Source organism: Elgaria multicarinata, chromosome 6 (assembly GCF_023053635.1).
Source record: "Elgaria multicarinata webbii isolate HBS135686 ecotype San Diego chromosome 6, rElgMul1.1.pri, whole genome shotgun sequence".
Taxonomy (NCBI): domain Eukaryota; kingdom Metazoa; phylum Chordata; class Lepidosauria; order Squamata; family Anguidae; genus Elgaria; species Elgaria multicarinata.
Window position 1 is genome coordinate 71692566 of NC_086176.1, and position 20108 is coordinate 71712673.

General features: G+C 43.9%; 1 protein-coding gene across 1 annotated transcript in view; it reads left to right on the forward strand.

Moving 5' to 3' along the window:
- ST8SIA4 (ST8 alpha-N-acetyl-neuraminide alpha-2,8-sialyltransferase 4) overlaps positions 1-20108 on the forward strand; it is a 104325-nt gene that overhangs the window by 37067 nt on the left and 47150 nt on the right. The window contains exon 4 of the mRNA XM_063128612.1: positions 8768-9061. Within this exon, the coding sequence (XP_062984682.1) occupies positions 8768-9061 (294 nt within the window). The remainder of the gene's footprint in view (positions 1-8767; positions 9062-20108) is intronic.

The window sequence follows — 20108 nt, forward strand, 5'->3', positions numbered from 1 at the left end:
GCATTGAGCAGGGGGTTGGACTCGATGGCCTTATGGGCCTTTTCTAGGCTAGATCTTATGCAAAGGGTTTGAAGCTGAAGCTTCTTTCTTTCTGCTCTGAAATCTGCATAAGCTTGTGTTTGGAAAACAAAAGACTGACAGACAGTGGCTATTTAGCATACCTTGGGGCAGGGCAGAAACTGTAAAAGTAGACTTTAAAGTAGCTTTCGCTAGAGGAATGGTGGGAAAACTAGTCTTTTAGATCAATCACTAGAACTTGAAAATCTTTGGGAAACTAAATTTAGGTTGGGCGGCTAGTCATTTTTGAACTAATTTATGTAGAGCAATGAGTTTCTCTTTAGTGTGGCTATTGCTCTGGCGTTGTTGAAAGCTAGGTAAGAGGGATTGGCAGATGAGAACAAGCTCTTTTTACAAGAGCTGCAACTATAATGGTAATAAGGGGAGAGGCTGTGTCAATATTCTTGTAGGTTTTAATCATATTGGCTGGCTCAGAGTTTATGCCTGGGTCTGTAATGGCATGGATACATCTGAAAAAAGACGTTGGGCTAGGGCAACTCTGCGTTAACGTGTAGGGCTTGGATCAAGTAACCCTAACAATTTGAGGGGGCCTGGTGTGAAGCGGAAGGATCCGTGGCAAACATGCTCGAGGCTGCACCATAATGGTGCTGGCACAATCAGAATCAATTATTCTTGGAACAATAAACATTTTCTTCTTTTCACTGCTTAAGCAGGGAAGCACTAGGCTTAAACATCTAGAAGGCAAAGGATCAGAAAGTTGGAAGGAAACTCTTTGCACTTCTCTGGGAGATTTAATTTCTATTTCTTCTTGTAAGGTAGGATCTATCTTTGTACTGTCACTTGTGGTGGCAGGGGTGGAAACTATGCTGGTGGCTATGGTGGAGGACACACCAAGCACACACGAGAAGTTTAAACTCAAACAGGCTTGCTTTTGCAGCTTCAGGGCGCGTGTGGGACTTAAGGTGCGCTCTTCTGGCCCGTTTTTTGCAAGCGGCTGCCTTCTCTGTGCGATGGCGCGGGGCTTGGGCTTACATTTATGGCTGCCGCTGCTGCGCATGCTCTTGACCCAGCCTCGCCTGGAGAAGCGGCGCGGCAGAAGCACTCTTAAAGCACTTCTGGGCTTAGGCCAGTGGTCTGGGCAACTTGCTGCATTCTCACTCCACCTCACTCGCTCTCTAGCACTGACTTGGTGCTTCTGTCGCTTATGGCTGGTGGCAGCTCTGTGACGGCGCTGCGCTGAGGAGGAGGTGGAGGCAGAGTTGGCAGGATGGCGAAGGGGTTTGTGCGCTTGCTGCCCAGGGAGGAAGAAAAGGAGAAAGGAGGCGCAGCTGCCGCGTGGAGCAGTGGCTGGGGGCAGCGAAGAAAGCATGCCTTGCCTGCTTGTTTGCCTGGAGGAGGCGTCTGTTTTTAAGGGCTGGGCTGTTACTGCAGGCAAAACGCTCTGCGCCTGAGATTTGCTAAGAACAGGGCATGGCAAGGGTTTATAATCTTCAATACAGGCATTTTGTGGATTTATTTGGCCAGTATCGTGTACAGGACACAAGGAAGACATTTCTGACAATTTTACTATGTCTTCTTGTCTGCAAGTAAATTGGGCTTCTAAAACTTGCTGTGGTGAAACAATTTGAGTTGGCTGTGGGTCAGGAGTTGGTACTGACGTTAAAGTTAGGGCTAGGGAAGATTTTGGCTTACAAATTTCAATTGCATTATAGTACGGTGGCGGATTAACGCTCAAACCGCTAGTAGTCAAAATGTCTTGAGGTGGATTTTCTTCAGGAGCGGGAGCTAATGCAAAAGCAGAAATTACAGTGGGGGTTGGCTTACAAATTTCAACTGCTTTGTCTTGGGGTGGTAGATTAACACTTAGCCTGCCAGCAGGCAAAGTGGCTGAGTTACTTTGATGAAATTTGTTGAGCGCTACCCAACATTGAAACCAAGAAAGCAAGATTTTAACTGAGGTGCGAGGTTTTTGATGTAAAACTTCCCCTATTTTTTCCCAATCACTTAAAAGTAGCGAACCGCTTTTCGGGTACCATAAACAAAATTTCCCAATCTCACCAACCAGCTTCTGAAGCGAGGACAATGTGGCTTGCCCCCCTGTCTTATTGACTATGCGGGTCAATTCTACCGCGTGCTTCTGCTGGTGGCTTGATAACCTGCAACCCATACTTACCGCTTGGGGTCTTTTGAAGACGGGGGTCTCGAGGAGACGAGGGTGCACCACTGGAAGCCTGTGCCAGGCTGACGGCAAGTATGTTAGGCGGTTGCGATGGTCCCTGTTCGGGCGCCACTCTGTAGTAAATACTCACGCACACATCTGAGGGTTGAAGTGACTTGAAGCGACCGAGGCCACTCAAGTGCCTTTATTGAGCATACACAGAGTTTAAGTAGGGAAAAAATCTCCTCCTTCTTCCCCCCTCCCCTTCCGCCGAAACCCCTTGGATCACATTGCTTGTATCCTGAATCCACATCTTTAATCCCTTCTGTTTGCTGAGCTAGTCTGCCTTGGTTGTTGATTCCATGTTAGTTACTGGAAGGCAACAGGACATGTCTACCATTTGAACAATGGTCAATTAACAGGGAGGAAGATAACAGCAAAGCCCTGCTTTGCCCGGGCAGTCTTCTGTCAACGTAACTCCACAGGCCTGTGCTGTAATACTTCACATACCCCCTTTCACAGCTCAGTCATACTTCCAACAGCCTGCCAAACAGTTTGGCCCTGGAAGGTGACCTGAGGCATCTTGAGGATCCACAGCGGGCCATTTATTCATTTATTTAAACAATATAAAACAGCCTCCAAGGGGCGTAGGTCGCCCATCCCTAGCAGAGCAGAAAGAAACCAAAGAGGAAACACGGTTGGCTGCTCTACTTGCATTATGAGGCATAACTTCAACATGGAAACTATAGCTTATCTAATTCAGGGTAGGGTGCTTCCCCCTATGTTTCTGGTCTGGCAGTAAAAATGCTAAGCAACTTAAGCATACTATTGCTTATTGCTTACAAACCTGAAGAGATGCAGTTGGGAGAGGTATTCATTGTCCTGCTTTGCTTAGTCCCTTACATCCTTCCACTGACTACCACCTCTATTAATGGTTGTGTCTGGCCTTCATTAAGGTTGTTATTAAAGTATGATCTCTACATGTGTAAACATTGTGATTTCACAGATTTGGATTCTCACTGTGTCTGTCTCGTCCATTTACTGTCTGCTGCTTCCTTTGCATCATGCAGATAAACACTAAGTAACACTAGAAACAATATAAAGTGTTGATTAATAGACTTGCTCACAGTTCTGTTGACTGTTCATCTTTGGATTATGATGAGCCTGTCTTTTGCAGTAATAAGCAAAGAAATATGCAAGGCAACCAAAATCCTGGGTGTCTAAGTGCCTGGGCACTTTAGACTTTGAGTCTTCAATATATCTTCATTCTGCATTGGGCTGGCCCATAACCATGCATCACCAATACCAAGTAATATAAACTATTGGATGAGTTTATTATTTGCTTTTAGTTAACTTCATCATTTTTAAATACATTGTTTCATACAGCAAAATGTGCACATACATTGCAGAATTTGTAGGAAAGAACAATATCAGGGGAAGGGAAAAGAAGATGTTAATGGCTTCTTCTTTTTGCTGATGGATGTCCTCGTTTTGGCCAATTCACAAGTAGCCACGTTACTCCTTCCTCATCCTTGATTCCAAGATGACTCTCTGTAGCCTCTCCCACTGCACAAAGCATGCAATGGCAGCATCAGCCACTTTAAGGATTGCAGACAGCTCTTCGAGAGGGTGGACTTGTTTGATGGTGAGGCCCTGCTAGCTTTCTTAAGGCTTCAGATGACTCTCATCCTTGAGATGGGCCGGGGTGGGGAGAGATATGTAGCCAAGAGAAAGCACAGGGAATACAGGTATCAGAGAAATGCATCTAGAGATTCCATCGGCTCAGCCCCCTAGGACTTCAGTTTGTTTCCCTGCGAGCTGGCTTGACTCGATCTGCTTTGAGTCAGGCCAGTTCATGGATTTTCAGTTTGTGTGTGTAAATAGAAATTTGCACAAATTGTGGCTGCAATTTGCATAATTTGCACAATTTTTGGCTGATGTTTGCACAAGTTACGGAAATTGTAGTTGTAAATTGCACAAATTTCTATTTATGCAATTTTTTAAAAACCAGAAAATTTGGCAAGCCCCCAAAGGGCCAGATTTCCCAGTGATGGACATCCCATGGGGTTCACCAGAACCTTCTGTTCCTGCTATACTGGTGTGAACTGACTTTTCTTGACATGATATATCATATGTTGAGTTAAGTCGATTTGAAAGACTTGGACCTACTTGACTTCAGGTTGGCTGAGCTTCCCTCAGCTTCCTTCTGCCCTTCCTGCACCCACAGAAAACAGGACAGATTTATAGACTGCTGGTTTATTCACTTATGTACAATATTTATATATGCCTCTCCATCCAAGGATTTCATTGCAGTAAACAAATAGAATACAAGAATAAAAACAGAATAAAAACAGATTAAAATTACATTTTAAAAGAAATGAAGATCAGATAAAACCGTAGTTTTCAGGACGTGCCAGAAGGAATACAAGCATTGGCACCTGCCTGACCTCCAAAAGCAAGAAATTCCACAGGAAGGGGCCACCACACTGAAGGCTCTTCTCCTGGTGGACTCCAATCGGACCATAGGTCCATGTGGAACTACCAAGAACATGCCCTCAGATTACCTCAGTGACTGAGCAGGTTGATAGAGGAGAGGGCACTCTCTCAGGCATCCTGGTCCAAAATTGTTTAGAGCTTTTTATATTAGTACTAGAACCTTAAACCTGGCTCAGTAATGAATAGGCAACCAGTGAAGTTTCCTCAGCAAAGGAGTTGCACGCTGAAAAGTGGCAGCTCCTGACAACAGCCAAGCTGCTGCATTCTGAACTAGCTGTAGCTTCTGGAGCAGCTTTAAGGGCAACTCTACATAGAGTGCATTGTAGTAATCCATCCTTGAGGTTACTAATGCCTGTCCCAGCATGGTCAAGCTATCCCTGTCCAGGAGAGGCCATAGCTGGCAAACCATGCTGAAGGTCTGCAGAATGGAAAGTCTGCTGAACTAGTGCAGGCTTTCCATATGATTTAGAACCCTTGTACAGTCCAGGCTCTAAGTCATGCAGAGAATCTGCACTAGTACAGCGGGTTCCCTTTGCCCTCCTTTTCAGGGAGGGCAGTGTGGCCAGGCATGGGGACATGATGAAGGGGATGGAGATGGCCAGCATGCCCCCTATGCAATAATGACCTGCGGTAAATAGGTCTTTCTAAAGTTCCTTTGTTGCCATTCTTTCCTGACTACCCGCCGATTTACATTTTCCATCCTCCTGTAAAAACATGAACATGAGTTTCTGTGGAGAAGGAATCAGTAGTATTGCTGTTTCTCACAGGATGTGATGAATCACTGATATATAGGTATTTTACTGTTGTTGCTCATATTTATAGTCATGCACCTGCTTCCTCGAGTCAATAAGCAGTCCGGAGAGCGACAACCGTTTCAGATACATGCTCGTATTAACAGGCTCAGTCAGGGGAATGGGCCGTGCTACAAATGGCTGGAATGTTTTTACAGGAATGTTTACAAGACAAAATGCTTTTCAAACTCTTATGGAGCAGTTGCTCGATTAGCAGATATGATGGCGAGGTTTTAAATAGCAAGCTGTTAGGAGACGATGATTTTGAGAAGATGAAAAATGTATCCCCAAACAAGCTTTTCTTCCTCCTTTTATTTACTACTCAAAGCAACACTTCATAAGAGTTACTTGGGAAAGGTAAAGATTGAGGCATCTCCAGATGGCTCTTGTTTAAGAGATCGGGGGAGACATTCTGATTTCTCCAGTATTCTTCACAATCCTGCTGTGGTAGATGCTTCAGGCTGCATTGGCCTCCCACCAGGCAATATTCAAAACAAAAGCCTATATCACTGGTTTCTCCTGGTGAACATGAATGTGTTCCAGTACAAGGAACATGCTTTACTCTGGGATCAATTATGGCTGGTACAAAGGGGAAGGGATGTGTATCTGCTACTAGACCAATGCAGCCGTAATCCTCAAAGGAGGAGAGTTAATTTTATCCCAGCTTTCCTCAACTTGGTGCCGTGTTGATGTGAGGGGATTGCAACTCCCGCCATTTCTAGTCATCATGGAATGCCTATGATGTAACATCCTCTCATGAGAATTCTGGGACGTGGTGCTGCCAGCCCAGAACCTCTTGGAGTTTCTCATGCTGCTGTGAGTGGCACAGGCAGGTTTGTTTAAATTTCAAACAAAGAATAAAATGAAAATGAAAAATCCTCCACCAGCAAATGTACACCCCCCTAACATCCCACCCCAAACAATTTCTCAGAAATTCACCAGCTCTCCATCAAACCAGTAGAAAAATGACCCCTATTTTTGCAGAGAGAGAAAATAGATGGACAAAGCTGGGGGCCTGCTTTTAGTGCACGTTTATTTTTAACTGCTACTCTTGTATCTCTGCTTTATCTTGAAATTGATTCCTCAGCTTTTACTGGAGATTTGGAGTGCAGTCCCCATCAGGTAGCAGCTGCCTGACAGTGAAAAAAAGTAGAGTGGAACAAAAGTATCCTCACAAGACATATTATCATTTACTGAAACCTATGTGGGGATTTGCTGTGAGTAAACCTAAAAATGTCTGGGAGTAGTAAGAAGAATGGTTGGATTATGAGGCCAACACAGCCAGGGGCTTTTGCAGATATCTGATTTGGCCTACATCTTTGTTGTTGTTTACGTGACCAAGAAAAAATAACATTCATAGGGCTATTGGGGTCTGATTATACTTAGCAGGTCCTCATCATGTTCAGAAAATAATAGTTGTTTGTATTGAATTAACTTTAGAACAGATGCAGAAACTCCAGAATAAAATGAACTTTCAACAGCTGAGTAATTGGAAGTATTGGAATCATAATTTTTAAAAATTATGTTTGAATTCTCCTCTCAGATTCTATTTGCAAATAAAATTATAAACTGACAGGAAAAGCATAAAATGGATAATCGGTTAAAGAGTGTATTATAGAAGAAATACTAAGGTTTTGCAAAAGTAGAACAAATGTTAACAATTGCATCTTCCTCTTTTATATTTTGGGTTGGCATGCCAGTCAATTGACCAGTCAGCAAAATTCTTAAAAGCACAATATACAGATTCAGATGAAAGCAATTTAAAAACAACAACCAGTCAACAATGCAACAGTAAAAGCAGCAGAAGTCCAGAGAAGCATTAAACCAATATTGGTAAGCAGTACACAAAGGCCCTCTTCAGACAATATGATAAGCCATAGTTAGGCTGCTAACCTTTTTGCAGCAAAGGTTTAGTGAGTGTGTTTAAACCATGGTTATGCAGCCACCATGGTTAGAAATGGTTCACATGACATGCTAAGCCATAATGTTTAGCTCAAAATGCTTAACCAGCGTGGCTTAGCATGTTGTTTGAACAGGGTCAGTTAAAAACTAAAAAGAAGCTCTATTGTGTGTATGCTGAAAATGCCACCTTTGCCAGATGCCAAAAATCAGGATGAAAGGGGTGAGGTGCATGTCTCTAAGGAGGCAGTTGTAATGTCTTGGTGCCACTCTCGAAAAGGCCCTGTCTTGTGTAAACACTCACACACTTCCTGTGGTGATGACACATAGAGCAGATTTTATATCTCGGCAACTTCATTCATATAGAATCATAGAATAGCAGAGTTGGAAGGGACCTACAAGGCCATCAAGAATCTTTATTGACTTCTGTTTGACATCTAGTGCAGTATAATTTAGTTTCAAGATTATGTGTGAATACCAGTCAAATAGCACATGGGGCACGTAGCCCTCACTCCTACCCTTACTAACAAATGAGAACATATTAAAATCCGTAAAAGCTGTGTTGCTACAACACAGTGGCATTCTAGGCTTCATGGAATTTTGTCAATATTTTATCATTATCAAATAATAAGAAAAAAAGAAGATGTTGACTGACTGGCATGACAGCCATATTTTTTTTTTCAGATACATAGATAAGCAGGTCTGTATTATGGCATGAAATTCCAGTTCACAGAATGATTACTTTGATGATTCTCACAACAGAATATTAACATGTACATCCTGATAACAACTAACAATTTGTGTATGTACTCACATGTGTGTATGTGTGTTTTGCGTAACTTATACTATGTTAACTTGAAGAGTACTGTTTAATACCTTGCACCATGATCATAATAAACAGTTTTTGCAAGTCAGTGCCATTCATTAAAGTGGCTGTGCATTGTGCTTTCGATCAGTGGTCCATCACTGATTAAGTAAGGGCACAATCCTATTCATATTTAGACAGGGGGGAAAAACCTACAACTCCCAGCATTTCCTAACTTGTCATGCTGGAGAATCCCATGAGTTGTAGTCCCCCCTCCTATCTAAACATGCCTAGAATTGTGTCCTAAGCTGATCATTGTGTGACTTAAGTGTACAGTTAAGAGTTATGCCCCTGTTAACTTCAGTGGGATTTAAGATGCTTCTGGATTACACCCAATATTTAGCAGACTGTTAGGAGGAGTGTCTATATCCATCACAGTGGTATATTGAACCATGCGGGATGCCATAAGTCCTTTTGCTCACCTACTTCAGAGCAGCGCTGCGTGTTCATTTTCAGCTTTTCTTTCATGCACACCTTTTTATCTGAGTTAATGTTTCATATTTATTTTTTTATTTTTTCCATTAATCTCTTCCTCTTCAGGTGCAATCTAGCTCCTGTGGTGGAGTTTGCTGCAGATGTGGGAACTAAATCAGATTTTATTACCATGAACCCATCAGTTGTACAAAGAGCATTTGGAGGCTTTCGGAATGAAAGTGACAGAGAAAAATTTGTGCATAGACTATCCATGCTGAATGACAGTGTCCTTTGGATCCCTGCTTTCATGGTCAAAGGCGGAGAGAAGCATGTGGAGTGGGTTAATGCATTAATCCTTAAGAATAAATTGAAAGTGCGAACTGCCTATCCATCACTGAGACTTATTCATGCTGTCAGAGGGTAAGTGTCTGGAAAAGACTGGCCTGTCCTTGGCACAATAGAACTCATAACTAAAATTTCCACTAGACAGAAAGAATAGCTTTAAAAGGTTTATGATAATTCCATTCTAGTCATAATGGATTATACTTTTGATAATGTCACACTTGTTTAGTAGAAAACGTTTCCCACTCATTTAGCCCATTCAAAGGCAAACATTGGGAATGAGTTGATTTTGTGACCTTTCCTTCCTCTCTTTATGAAAAGAAGGATGCAAATCTTAGGGAGGAATTATTTGAAACCCTTTAAGTTAGAGCAGACACAACTAACTCCCATATTAAATGTTCTGACTTTGCTCTGATTTGAAAGTTTGGATTTTATTCTTTAAGCTTTATGGGTGTTTTTTTTTTTAAAAAAGTATCTTCTTCTTTATGATGAAACTGGAAGTTAGAAACGCATATTATTTCTCTCTGTAAATATTTCCTTCTGTTAAAACTTGAAAAGCTTAACAGATCAGGCATGAATACCTTTTGTGATTCCTTCCCCCCTAATTGTTCTTGTGCCTCTTTTTTAAAGCCTCCCTAAGTTTCCATTCCCATTTAGAAAATATGGACACTGGACGCAAACATCCTAGCTGTTTATTCAGGTGTAAAATCATGTGTACTTCGTAGTGCCCTATTTCCTCTCTTTTATGTATCAAGAATCATATTAGTCACTTTGTCACATTTGAACTGTTTGTCTCTTGTGATGAATTAAGGCTTCCTGGACACACTTCTTTCCAGGATCCAGTCCTTCATTGTTTTGCTATGCCGTACAGCTCAAACTCTCCCCACGGCCTGAGTTCGATCCCAGCGGAAGCTGGTTTCAGGCAGCCGGCTCGGGTCAACTCAGCCTTCCATCCTCCCGAGGTCAGTAAAATGAGTACCCAGTTAGCTGGGGGAAAGGTAATAACGGCCGGGGAAGGCAACGGCAAACCACCCCTATAAGGCCTGCCAAGAAAATGTCAGCGAAAGCTGGCATCCCTCCAAGAGTCAGTAATGACTCAGTGCTTGCATGAGAGGTTCCTTTTGAGCCTCGTGTGGCACAGAGCGGTAAAGCAGCAGTTTCTGCATCTGAAACTCTCCCCACGGCCTGAGTTCGATCCCAGCGGAAGCTGGTTCTCAGGCAGCCGGCTCGGGTCGAGTCAGCCTTCCATCCTCCTGAGGTCGGTAAAATGAGTACCCAGCTAGCTGGGGGAAAGGGAATAACGGCTGGGGAAGGCAATGGCAAACCACCCCGCTATAAGGCCTGCAAAGAAAACGTCAGCGAAAGCTGGCGTCCCTCCAAGAGTCAGTAATGACTCAGTGCTTGCACGAGAGGTTCCTTTCCTTCCTTCCTTTCAATCCCTTGAGCATTGCTTTTTTTTTTTTTACGGGACATTCCCAGTGGGTTGAAGATGCTTTAAAAAATTAACATACCCACAATATTTGTGGCCTATGTAAATTTAAGTGTCAAGAATGTAATACTTTCTCCAATGGGATGTTTGAATGTATTCACCTAAACATAGTTTTATAAGCCCATTAGAAAGTTTGCATTGGTTTACACATTTCCCATCAATAACAGGTTTTTTAAAAATCTACCAGGAAACATGGATTTTGTTAAGTGAGCAAAGGATCTTAAAATTACTTCATTTTATATAAGAAATGCATTTTATACTGCCCTTCATCTTTTTATAAAGATCAAGGTCCGGGCCCGATTCAAAGTACTGGTATTAACATTTAAAGCCCTAAATGGCTTGGGGCCAGGCTATCTGAAGGAACGCCTCCTCCTATATGTACCTGCCCGGACCCTAGGGTCATCCTCAGGGGTCCTTCTCCACGAGCCCCTGCCAAAGGAAGTGAGGCATGTGGCTACCAGGAGGAGGGCCTTCTCTGCTGTGGCACCCTGGCTGTGGAATGACCTCCCTAAGGAGGTTCACTTAGCACCTCATTATATGCTTTTAGACGCCAGGTGAAGACCTTTTTATTCTCCCAGCATTTTAACAGTCTATAAATAAATTTTAACTTGGTGTTTTAAATTTGTAATTTTGCATTGCTGCTGTTTTTATCTGGTTGAGCTTTTATATTGTATTTTATATTATGGTTTTATACTGTTGTTTTATACTTTGAATGTTTTTAATTTTTGTGAACTGCCCAGAGAGCTCCGGCTATTGGGCGGTATAGAAATGTAACAAATAAATAAATAAAATTTTAGGGTAGTGTAAAATCAATGAACAAAAATACAATAATTAATAAAATCCATAAAATCAACTCACAACAGACTAAAATTCTAAACAAAAATGCTTCTGCCTGGTACAGAAAATAGTGCAATGTTGATGCAAAAAAAAAAAAAAAAAAAAAGGAGGAGGCACCAGAAGGAGGGCTTCTGCAGACAGACTCCAAACACAGCAGAGTGAGATGGGAAGAGGCACTTGGTTAGGTATTTGGGTCACAAGGTTTTAAGGCTTTAAAGGCAATTCAACCAGCATGTTGAATTGGGCCCTGAGGCAAACAGGCAGTTGAGGGAATTCTTTAAATATTGGTGATATATGCATGAACCTGGCTGTACCAGTCAACATTCAGGAGATCACACTCAGCACTTCTGAGTCATCTTCAGGAGAAGTTCCACATATAAGACATTGAAGTAATCCAGTCAGGCCATTACAAAAGCATGGATCACCATGGCCAGATTATCCCTGTCCACACCTGCATTTGGTAAACCCTCCAAAGCTGGCCAAAGGTGAACCTGAGCCTCTAGTGATTGAGTTGGATCTAGGAGTAACCTGAAACTGTGCATCTGTTCTTTTAGGGGAAATGCAATCCCATCTAAAACAGGACAACCACCAGGTTCCCATACCAGAAACCATCTTCTCATCATGGCCTGCCTTATCAGGATTCAGCTTCAGTATAAGCCCTCGCAAGCCCATTTCTGCATCCAGGTGCTGGTTTAGCACGGCCATAGCATTATTTGACTGATGAAACAGAACCGAGTATCATCAGCATACTAGTGGCACCTAACTCCAGATCCTTGATGGTATCCCTTCCAGTGGCTTCATATAGATGTTAAAGAACATGGGACCTGTAGGACCCCATAGCACAAGTGGGTGCCTTTATAGCCATGTATCATTTGTTTGCAAGCCGGTTGCCTTTTTAAAGGATTAGTAAGTATATTATAGGAGAGCATTTGTCAGTTGAATGAGCAACCTCATTAGAAATTTGCCTAATCCAATAAATGTTTTTTTCAACAAAAACTTCGAGACACAAACCAAACACATTTTTATTCTATGGAGAACCCTTCCCTCAGATTTTCCATGATCTTCTCCAGCTTAATATTACAAACACCTTCTGATTTTCTCTTTGAAAGTACTGACAGAACTATTACAACACATGTTGACCATAGGGCTCAGAACACATAGCCAACACATAGTGGTGGCTATGCAGGTCTGCAACCCAGGGTCAGCTAAAGTGGGGAACATGTTGTGTGCAAATATGCATGCTTCTCTCCCAAATATCCCTCTGCTCCTGGCTACTTACAGATCTTCATGCATTGAGCATGAAAATCTGAACAGGGACTTCTGAGCCCCTGCAGCTGAACTTGCTTATGGAGTTCCCATGATCAGGAACCTGGTATGCCAGGGTTCTCAATCACAAGAGCTCTATAAGCATATTCAACTGAATATACTTACAAGCTCCTATTCAGCACTTCACACTTGATCTGAGATGTACCTGGGGGCACAGGAAATTTGGGGGAGCATGCATGCCCACACACACTCTGTCCCCAATTTATCTGTACCAGGGTTGCAGGCGAACGACTGCATAAAACTAATATTTGCATTAAATTTATGTTTGGGGAAAAGCTGTTCTACAATGGAGAAAACAGAGTTAGAAATTTCAAAGCATTTTCAAATTGCGGTTTTCTTAGTTTCTTAGTTCTTAGTCCTCTCATAACAGCTGAAAGAATTAGAAGAAGAGTTCAGGTATCCAATTTTAAGAGGTTAGAACTAGGGGTGTGCACGGACCCCCCGCTCCGCTTCACTTGCAGATCCGCCATTTTTCGGAGCGGGTCGCTCCGCCCCGCCCCCGCTCCGCCCACTTCCGCTCCGCTCCGCCCGGAGCTCCGGATCGGATCCGGAGCTCCGTTTTTGCCCCCCCATAGGCTTGCATTGAAAGCTAAAAAAGTAAACAACTTTTTTTCCGTTGAAGTTAGAAACCTCACGTTTGGCACCATGACACCTCATGGGCGTATACACACACACGCCAAGTTTCAAGGCAATCCCATCATCCCCTGATTTTTGGCGAATTTTTGAAAATCGGGCACCCCATTCACACCCCTTGGGATAGCTCCGTCAATTTGCATGTTACAAACCTCAAACTCGGCACCAGGGCAGCTTATCCATGTGTCCACATGCACGCCAAGTTGCAAGCAAATCCCATCATCCCCTGATTTTTGGCGCGGCTCTACCCTCTAACGCACCTCCCATAACCCTAATTCACACCCCTTTAGATAGCTCCGTCAATTTGCACGTTAGAAACCTCAAACTCAGCACCATGATAGCTTATCCACGTGTCCACATGCACGCCAAGTTTCAAGGCAATCCCATCATCCCCTGATTTTTGGGGAATTTATGAAAATCGGGCACCCCATTCACACCCCTTGGGATAGCTCCGTCAATTTGCATGTTAGAAACCTCAAACTCGGCACCAGGAGAGCTTATCCATGTGTCCACATGCACGCCAAGTTGCAAGCAAATCCCATCATCCCCTGATTTTTGGCATGGCTTAACTCACCCCAAATTGTCCCATTCTACAACTACGTCAATTTGCACGTTAGAAACCTCAAACTCAGCACCATGATAGCTTATCCACGTGTCCACATGCACGCCAAGTTTCAAGGCAATCCCATCATCCCCTGATTTTTGGGGAATTTATGAAAATCGGGCACCCCATTCACACCCCTTGGGATAGCTCCGTCAATTTGCATGTTAGAAACCTCAAACTCGGCACCAGGAGAGCTTATCCATGTGTCCACATGCACGCCAAGTTGCAAGCAAATCCCATCATCCCCTGATTTTTGGCGCGGCTTAAACTTTTTAACTCACCCCAAATCAAGTCCCATTCTACAACTACGTCAATTTGCACGTTAGAAACCTATCCTTTGGTCCCATGACAGCTTACCCATGTGTCCCCATGGACACCAAGTTTCAAGGCAATCCCATCATCCCCTGATGTTAGGGGAACTTTTGAAATTTGAACACTCCAGTATGTCAGGGATTTAAAGTTGCAATTGCAGACAGCTCAATGGGGCCAGTTCCAAGGCAATCCCAACATGCCACGAGATAACCCTAAATCTTCTGGCACATTTGAAAAAGGGATTATTGAATTTGATAAAGTCTAAGTGAGCGCAGGAAGGACTTCTCCCCTTAGTCAAAGCAAGACACATACACCATCGCTGCAAGGCGGGAAGGGGAGAATTATTATTATTATTATTATTTATTTATATAGCACCATCAATGGAAAGCAGGCAGGCAGCATGCATTGTAGTGCCGCAAGGATGGCTTGAGCACTAACGCATAGCAAACCAACCCATAAGTGGGCGCAAAGTGAGGCAAAGATGGCTGGTTGTTTCTTTCTAAGCCAGCAGTTACGCCTTGAGGGGCACAGAGGAGGACGATTGGGAGCAAACCAGGCACCAGGCGGGCAGAGAGGCAGGCAGAGTAGGCGAGGAGTCAGTCCTGGCAGATGCCCCACCACAGCAGCACCCCGGGGGAGGCGGGCAGGCAGGCAGGCAGGCTGCGGGCATTTCTGGGGGCACAAGGAAGTGATGGCTGGTTTCTAAGCCAGCATTGCAGTTAGTCACGCATTGCAAACGCAAACCATCCCAGCGAGTCGGTCACCGAGGAGGACAGGCTAGCAGAGGGGCAGGCAGAGTGACATGTCATAGATCTAGTATTGGGGAGGAGTCAGTCCCGGCAGATGCCCCAACACAGTAGCACCCTGGGTGGGCATTGGAAAACGCCATCTTGTGGGTCAATACTTCCCCCACCCCATGTCCTGCAGGGTTGCCTGCCTAACCCTTGTGGGGATGGGAGATGGAGAGCTTAGAGTGGCAGTGCCAGCAGCAGCCTTCGGCTTTCCCCTGGAACCAGTCGCCTTGCCCGCCTCTTTCCCCAGCAAGATCGCCTGGTGCTGCCTATGAAGATGCATCTTCATGCTGCTGGTTCCATAATGCCCTGTCGATGAACCCCTGCTTAGGCTGAGTTTGCAGTGGCGACAGACAGCAAAGCGGGGATCCGCTCCCAACTCAAAGTGGTCCCACACGATGCTTGTCTTTCGTTTCTGTGGTGACACCACCAATTGCCCGCCTGAGCTCTCTGGTGTTGCCACAGAAACAGGGGTGTGGGATGAGACTGGGGAGAGAGCCTCGGCCTGCTGCTGCTCCTCCTCAGCCCCCACATCCTGGAGGCCCACCGCCTCCTCCTCCTCCCCCCCCTCCACTGTGCTGAGGACCTCGTCTAGGTCCATCAGCGGGCTCGTGGGCTGAAAGGAGAATGAAGGAGTTGGGGATACTCCTCCTCCTCTAATGGCACTGCTGCCACGTGCCTCTTGCAAACGGGCACTTTTCCCATTCCCACCCTCAAAAAGAGAACGCCGGGCACAAGTTGCAGAAGAGAGTGGCTCTGCCTGCTGCTTGTCCTGCTTCTGTTTTGGAGCAGTCAGCCAAGGAGTTGCCCGTTTGAGTTTCACAGGAGGAGAGGAAGCCCTGCTGGCAGACTGAGCCTTGCTGCTTTCAGCACGCCTGCTTTCTCTTTTCATGATGACTAACAAAATATTAATACTACTAATACTATGTATAAGGTACTACTAAGAATATGTATAAGAAGAATATAATATGTTTAAATGTAGGGAAATGGGACAAGAACAATAAAATATACTACTACTAATATGTATGAGAATATACTACTAAGAATATCTACAAGAATATAATAATATGTTTTAGAATATTACTAATAAATGTAGGGAAATGGGACAAGAAATGGGACAACCACTACTATAAGAAGAACAAAATATGAATACTACTACTAATATGTATGAGAATGTATACTAATAGACTACTAAGACTATGTCAAAGAATATAATAATAATATGTTTAAGAATAGGGAAATGGTGTGCGTATGCTTTCCCCAAAATGCTCAATCTGTGGCTGCCTGTTGAACTTGACAAAAGCAGCCCACTCCGTCGAAGTTACACAGAGAAGAAAAAGAGAATCCAATTTTTTTGGTATATTTGGTATATAGAAGATAGAAGGAAACACAATCAGGATTTAAGAGAGGGGAGGGGGAAAAAGAACCAACCACTACTATAAGAAGAACAAAATATGAATACTAATATAATATGTATGAGAATATATACTAATGGACTATGTGAAAGAATATAATAAAATATGTTTAAGAATATAAATGTAGGGAAATGGGACAAAAAGTGTGTGTATGCTTTCAAAAGAAAGCTTTCACAAAAGCAGAACAGTCAGGCTTTAATACAGGGAAGGGGGGGGGCAACCAACCCAACCACACACTCCAAAATTCAAAAATAAAGTTTATATTAAATCAAAGTAAGGGGAAAACACAGGGCAAACTAAGCTACAAGTCAGAAAGAAGCAAACAAACACACACACGCGCCAAACTAAACCTATATTAAATTAATCTATCTCCAAAGCAGGAGCACTAGCTAAGTAAGTGTTCCCTCCACGAACGCCAACCCACAAAGAGACACAAAACAGAAAGTTCTCAGGGTGGGTCTGCCTTAGTCCCCCCTCCAACGCTGGGATTGGAGGAGGATGCTTTCTGAGGAGATGAATTCTCATCAGGATTGGGAGTTGAATGTGCCTGTCATCGCTTCCAAAAAAATAATAATAATAAAAAAAAAAAACCCAAACCCCGATTTTTAAAAAAATATTGCACGTGAACCACAGCACGCAGAAAGTTGAGAGTGGTCTCAAAATGACCCCCATCCACGACTCTCTGTGCACAAGAATTTTCAGAACGATAGCTTAAACCCCCCCCCCAGTTATCCCCGATTCTTTCCCTCAATGCAATCCTATGGGCGAAAAGCCGAAACGGAGCCCCGCGGTTGACCCTATTTTTAAAAAACTTCTAGCCCGCGACCCGTACGATGCAGAAAGTTGAGAGTGGTCTCAAAATGACCCCCATCCACGACTCTCTGTGCACAAGAATTTTCAGAACGATAGCTTAAACCCCCCCCCAGTTATCCCCGATTCTTTCCCTCAATGCAATCCTATGGGCGAAAAGCCGAAACGGAGCCCCGCGGTTGACCCTATTTTTAAAAAACTTCTAGCCCGCGACCCGTACGATGCAGAAAGTTGAGAGTGGTCTCAAAATGACCCCCATCCACGACTCTCTGTGCACAAGAATTTTCAGAACGATAGCTTAAACCCCCCCCCAGTTATCCCCGATTCTTTCCCTCAATGCAATCCTATGGGCGAAAAGCCGAAACGCAGTTTGAGCCCCGCGGTTGACCCGATTTTTAAAAAAATATTGCACGTGAACCACAGCACGCAGAGAGGTGAGAGTGGTCTCAAAATGACCCCCATCCACGACTCTCTGTGCACAAGAATTTCCAGAACGATAGCTTCAAAAACAACGTAGTTATGCGCGATTATTTGCCGCAATGCAATCCTATGGCGAAATGTTTTCAAGATGGCGACCGGAGCGCTCCGACTGAACTCGGAGCTCCGAAAAATGGTCGCTTCTCTTCGCCTTGCTTCTAGGGGGTCCGCGGTCCGCTCCTACTCCGCCTCTGGGTAAGGCGGAGCAGGCCAATCCGCTACTGCTTCTACGCTCCTAATCGGAGCGGAGCACATCCCTAGTTAGAACTTCTCCTAAGTTGTAACTCTGAATGTTCAACCTTGTTCTAGTCTTTGAAATTCCACTATCACCACCATCATTATTATTATTATTATTATTATTATTATTATTATTATTATTATTATTATTATATTATTATTATAATAATTGCATTTTTATACTGCTCAATAGCCGAAGCTCCCTGGCGGTTCACATATTTCTGAGTAGAAAAGTATCTCATACAGCAACATGCATGTTCTTTTTCCTCTAGCGTCTGCACATTTGTCAGTAACACTTTGCTTCTCAGGATAGACCCTAATGCTCTGTTGATTTTAAGGGAATCGTACATTGTTGGTGCTAAATAAATAAATAAATAAATAATAACAAACTACAACTAGATACAGAGGTAGAGAATTGCTAACTTTTTCCGTCAGGGCTTCTTGCTATTAACAGCTGTGTGAAAAAACAAAGAATAGAACAGTTATACGATATCCATCACCGCCCTCTCCCCACTCCCAAGTATTAAGATGCAGTGGTGGAGGAAAGCTATGCTTGGATCTCTATGTGTTGTGCAGCTTTTGCACTTCTGATTTGAGAATTTCAGAGCTGCTTTCTAGAACATTGAAAATCACAATAAAACTATTTCAGGGTAACACAACTGAAGAGGCCTTATACCTGAGCAGCACTTGCTCCACCGCAAAGGCCAGAAGAGGGCCTTTGAGGATGATCTCAATTAGAGATGGTGGCACAGCATCACTTGGAACAATATTTCAGGAACTAATAAAAAAAGCTTCTCAGAGGAGCAGCGAGTTTTGCATGTTCTGGCATTCTTCTGCTTGGATTAAAATCAAGGGCAGAGAAGAAGCACCAGATCACTGGGAAGACTAATGCTTTGCACAGCCAGAACTTTCCTAGATGAGGAAAGTAGTTGTCAGCCAAGGATTATGTCCTCTGAAGATCCAGGCATCCCAAGATCCAGCTGATAAGGGTTTCAGCATGCTGAATCTTCAGCAGACAGTTCCCTTGATATAGTGGTGATTTTGGCCTTAGCTAGACCAGGCTTTATCCCGGGGTGAACCCCGGGACCGTCCCTGTGAGTCCACATGATGCACAGGGGATCCTGGGATCAGGGAGGGATCATCCCTCCCTTGCCCCGGGATACAGCCCTCCCCTTTGGGCCTGCTTTTTCCACGGTCCTGGGCTGAGCCCAAGACCGCGGAACGTGTGGCCCATTGCCACGGTTTCACCCGGCACCACGTGATTCCTTGCACAGGGCGCAGCGCTCCTCAGGAGCACTGTGCCCATTGGGGGTAGGGTGGGGGGAACGGGAAAAGTAATTAAAATAAAAAACCCTTACCTTTAGCGCACGAGCATTCATGCGCTCCTTCCTCTTTAAAAAAAATGGTGGGCACAACACCTCTCCTCCTGAGGTCATGGCACTTAACATGTAAATGGAGGAGGGATCTCGTGTTAATCACAATGCGAGATCTTCCCTCCTCCGTCATGGACAATGAGGTAGGTCTAGCTAAGGCCTTTGAATGCTTTGTGCTACATTTTCTGAGTTTGACTTGGTTTTATTAGAACCTATAACAGTACTAACTAAATACTTTTCAAAAGTGAAGTTTCAAAGAAGAAAATCCATGGGGTATTTGGTGGGGGTAAAAATGCATGGGACTTTTTATTTCGAAAGCATTTGTGCTTGACAACAGTAAAAACTAACTACCCGTTTTTCTCGTAATAGCCTTTTTCTCTGAAAAGCTAAATAAAAATGTAATCTCCATAGGTGAACTGCATAACTACTGTAGTTCAGTAATGGATTGGAAGAACAAGATGTATTACAAACTTAAGAACATAAGAGAAGCCATGCTGGATCAGATCAAGGGTCCATCTAGTCCAGCATTTTGTTTACGCAATGGCCAACTGGCTGTCGACCAGGAACCCACAAACAGAACAAGGATGCAACAGCACCCTCTCCCCCATGTTCCCCAGCAACTGGTGCACACAGGCTTACTGCCTCTGCTACTGGAGGTAGCACATAACAGGCCCACCTGTTCCCCATCCCTGCTTTAAAGAAAATTCACATCTAACTGTGTCATGCGTAGGACATTCTGAAAACCCTCAACTTTGTCTGAGTCTTAGGCTCTCATGTACCTCTGTTCAGTTTGCCGTTCAGGTTATAATTGTTGATGGGCA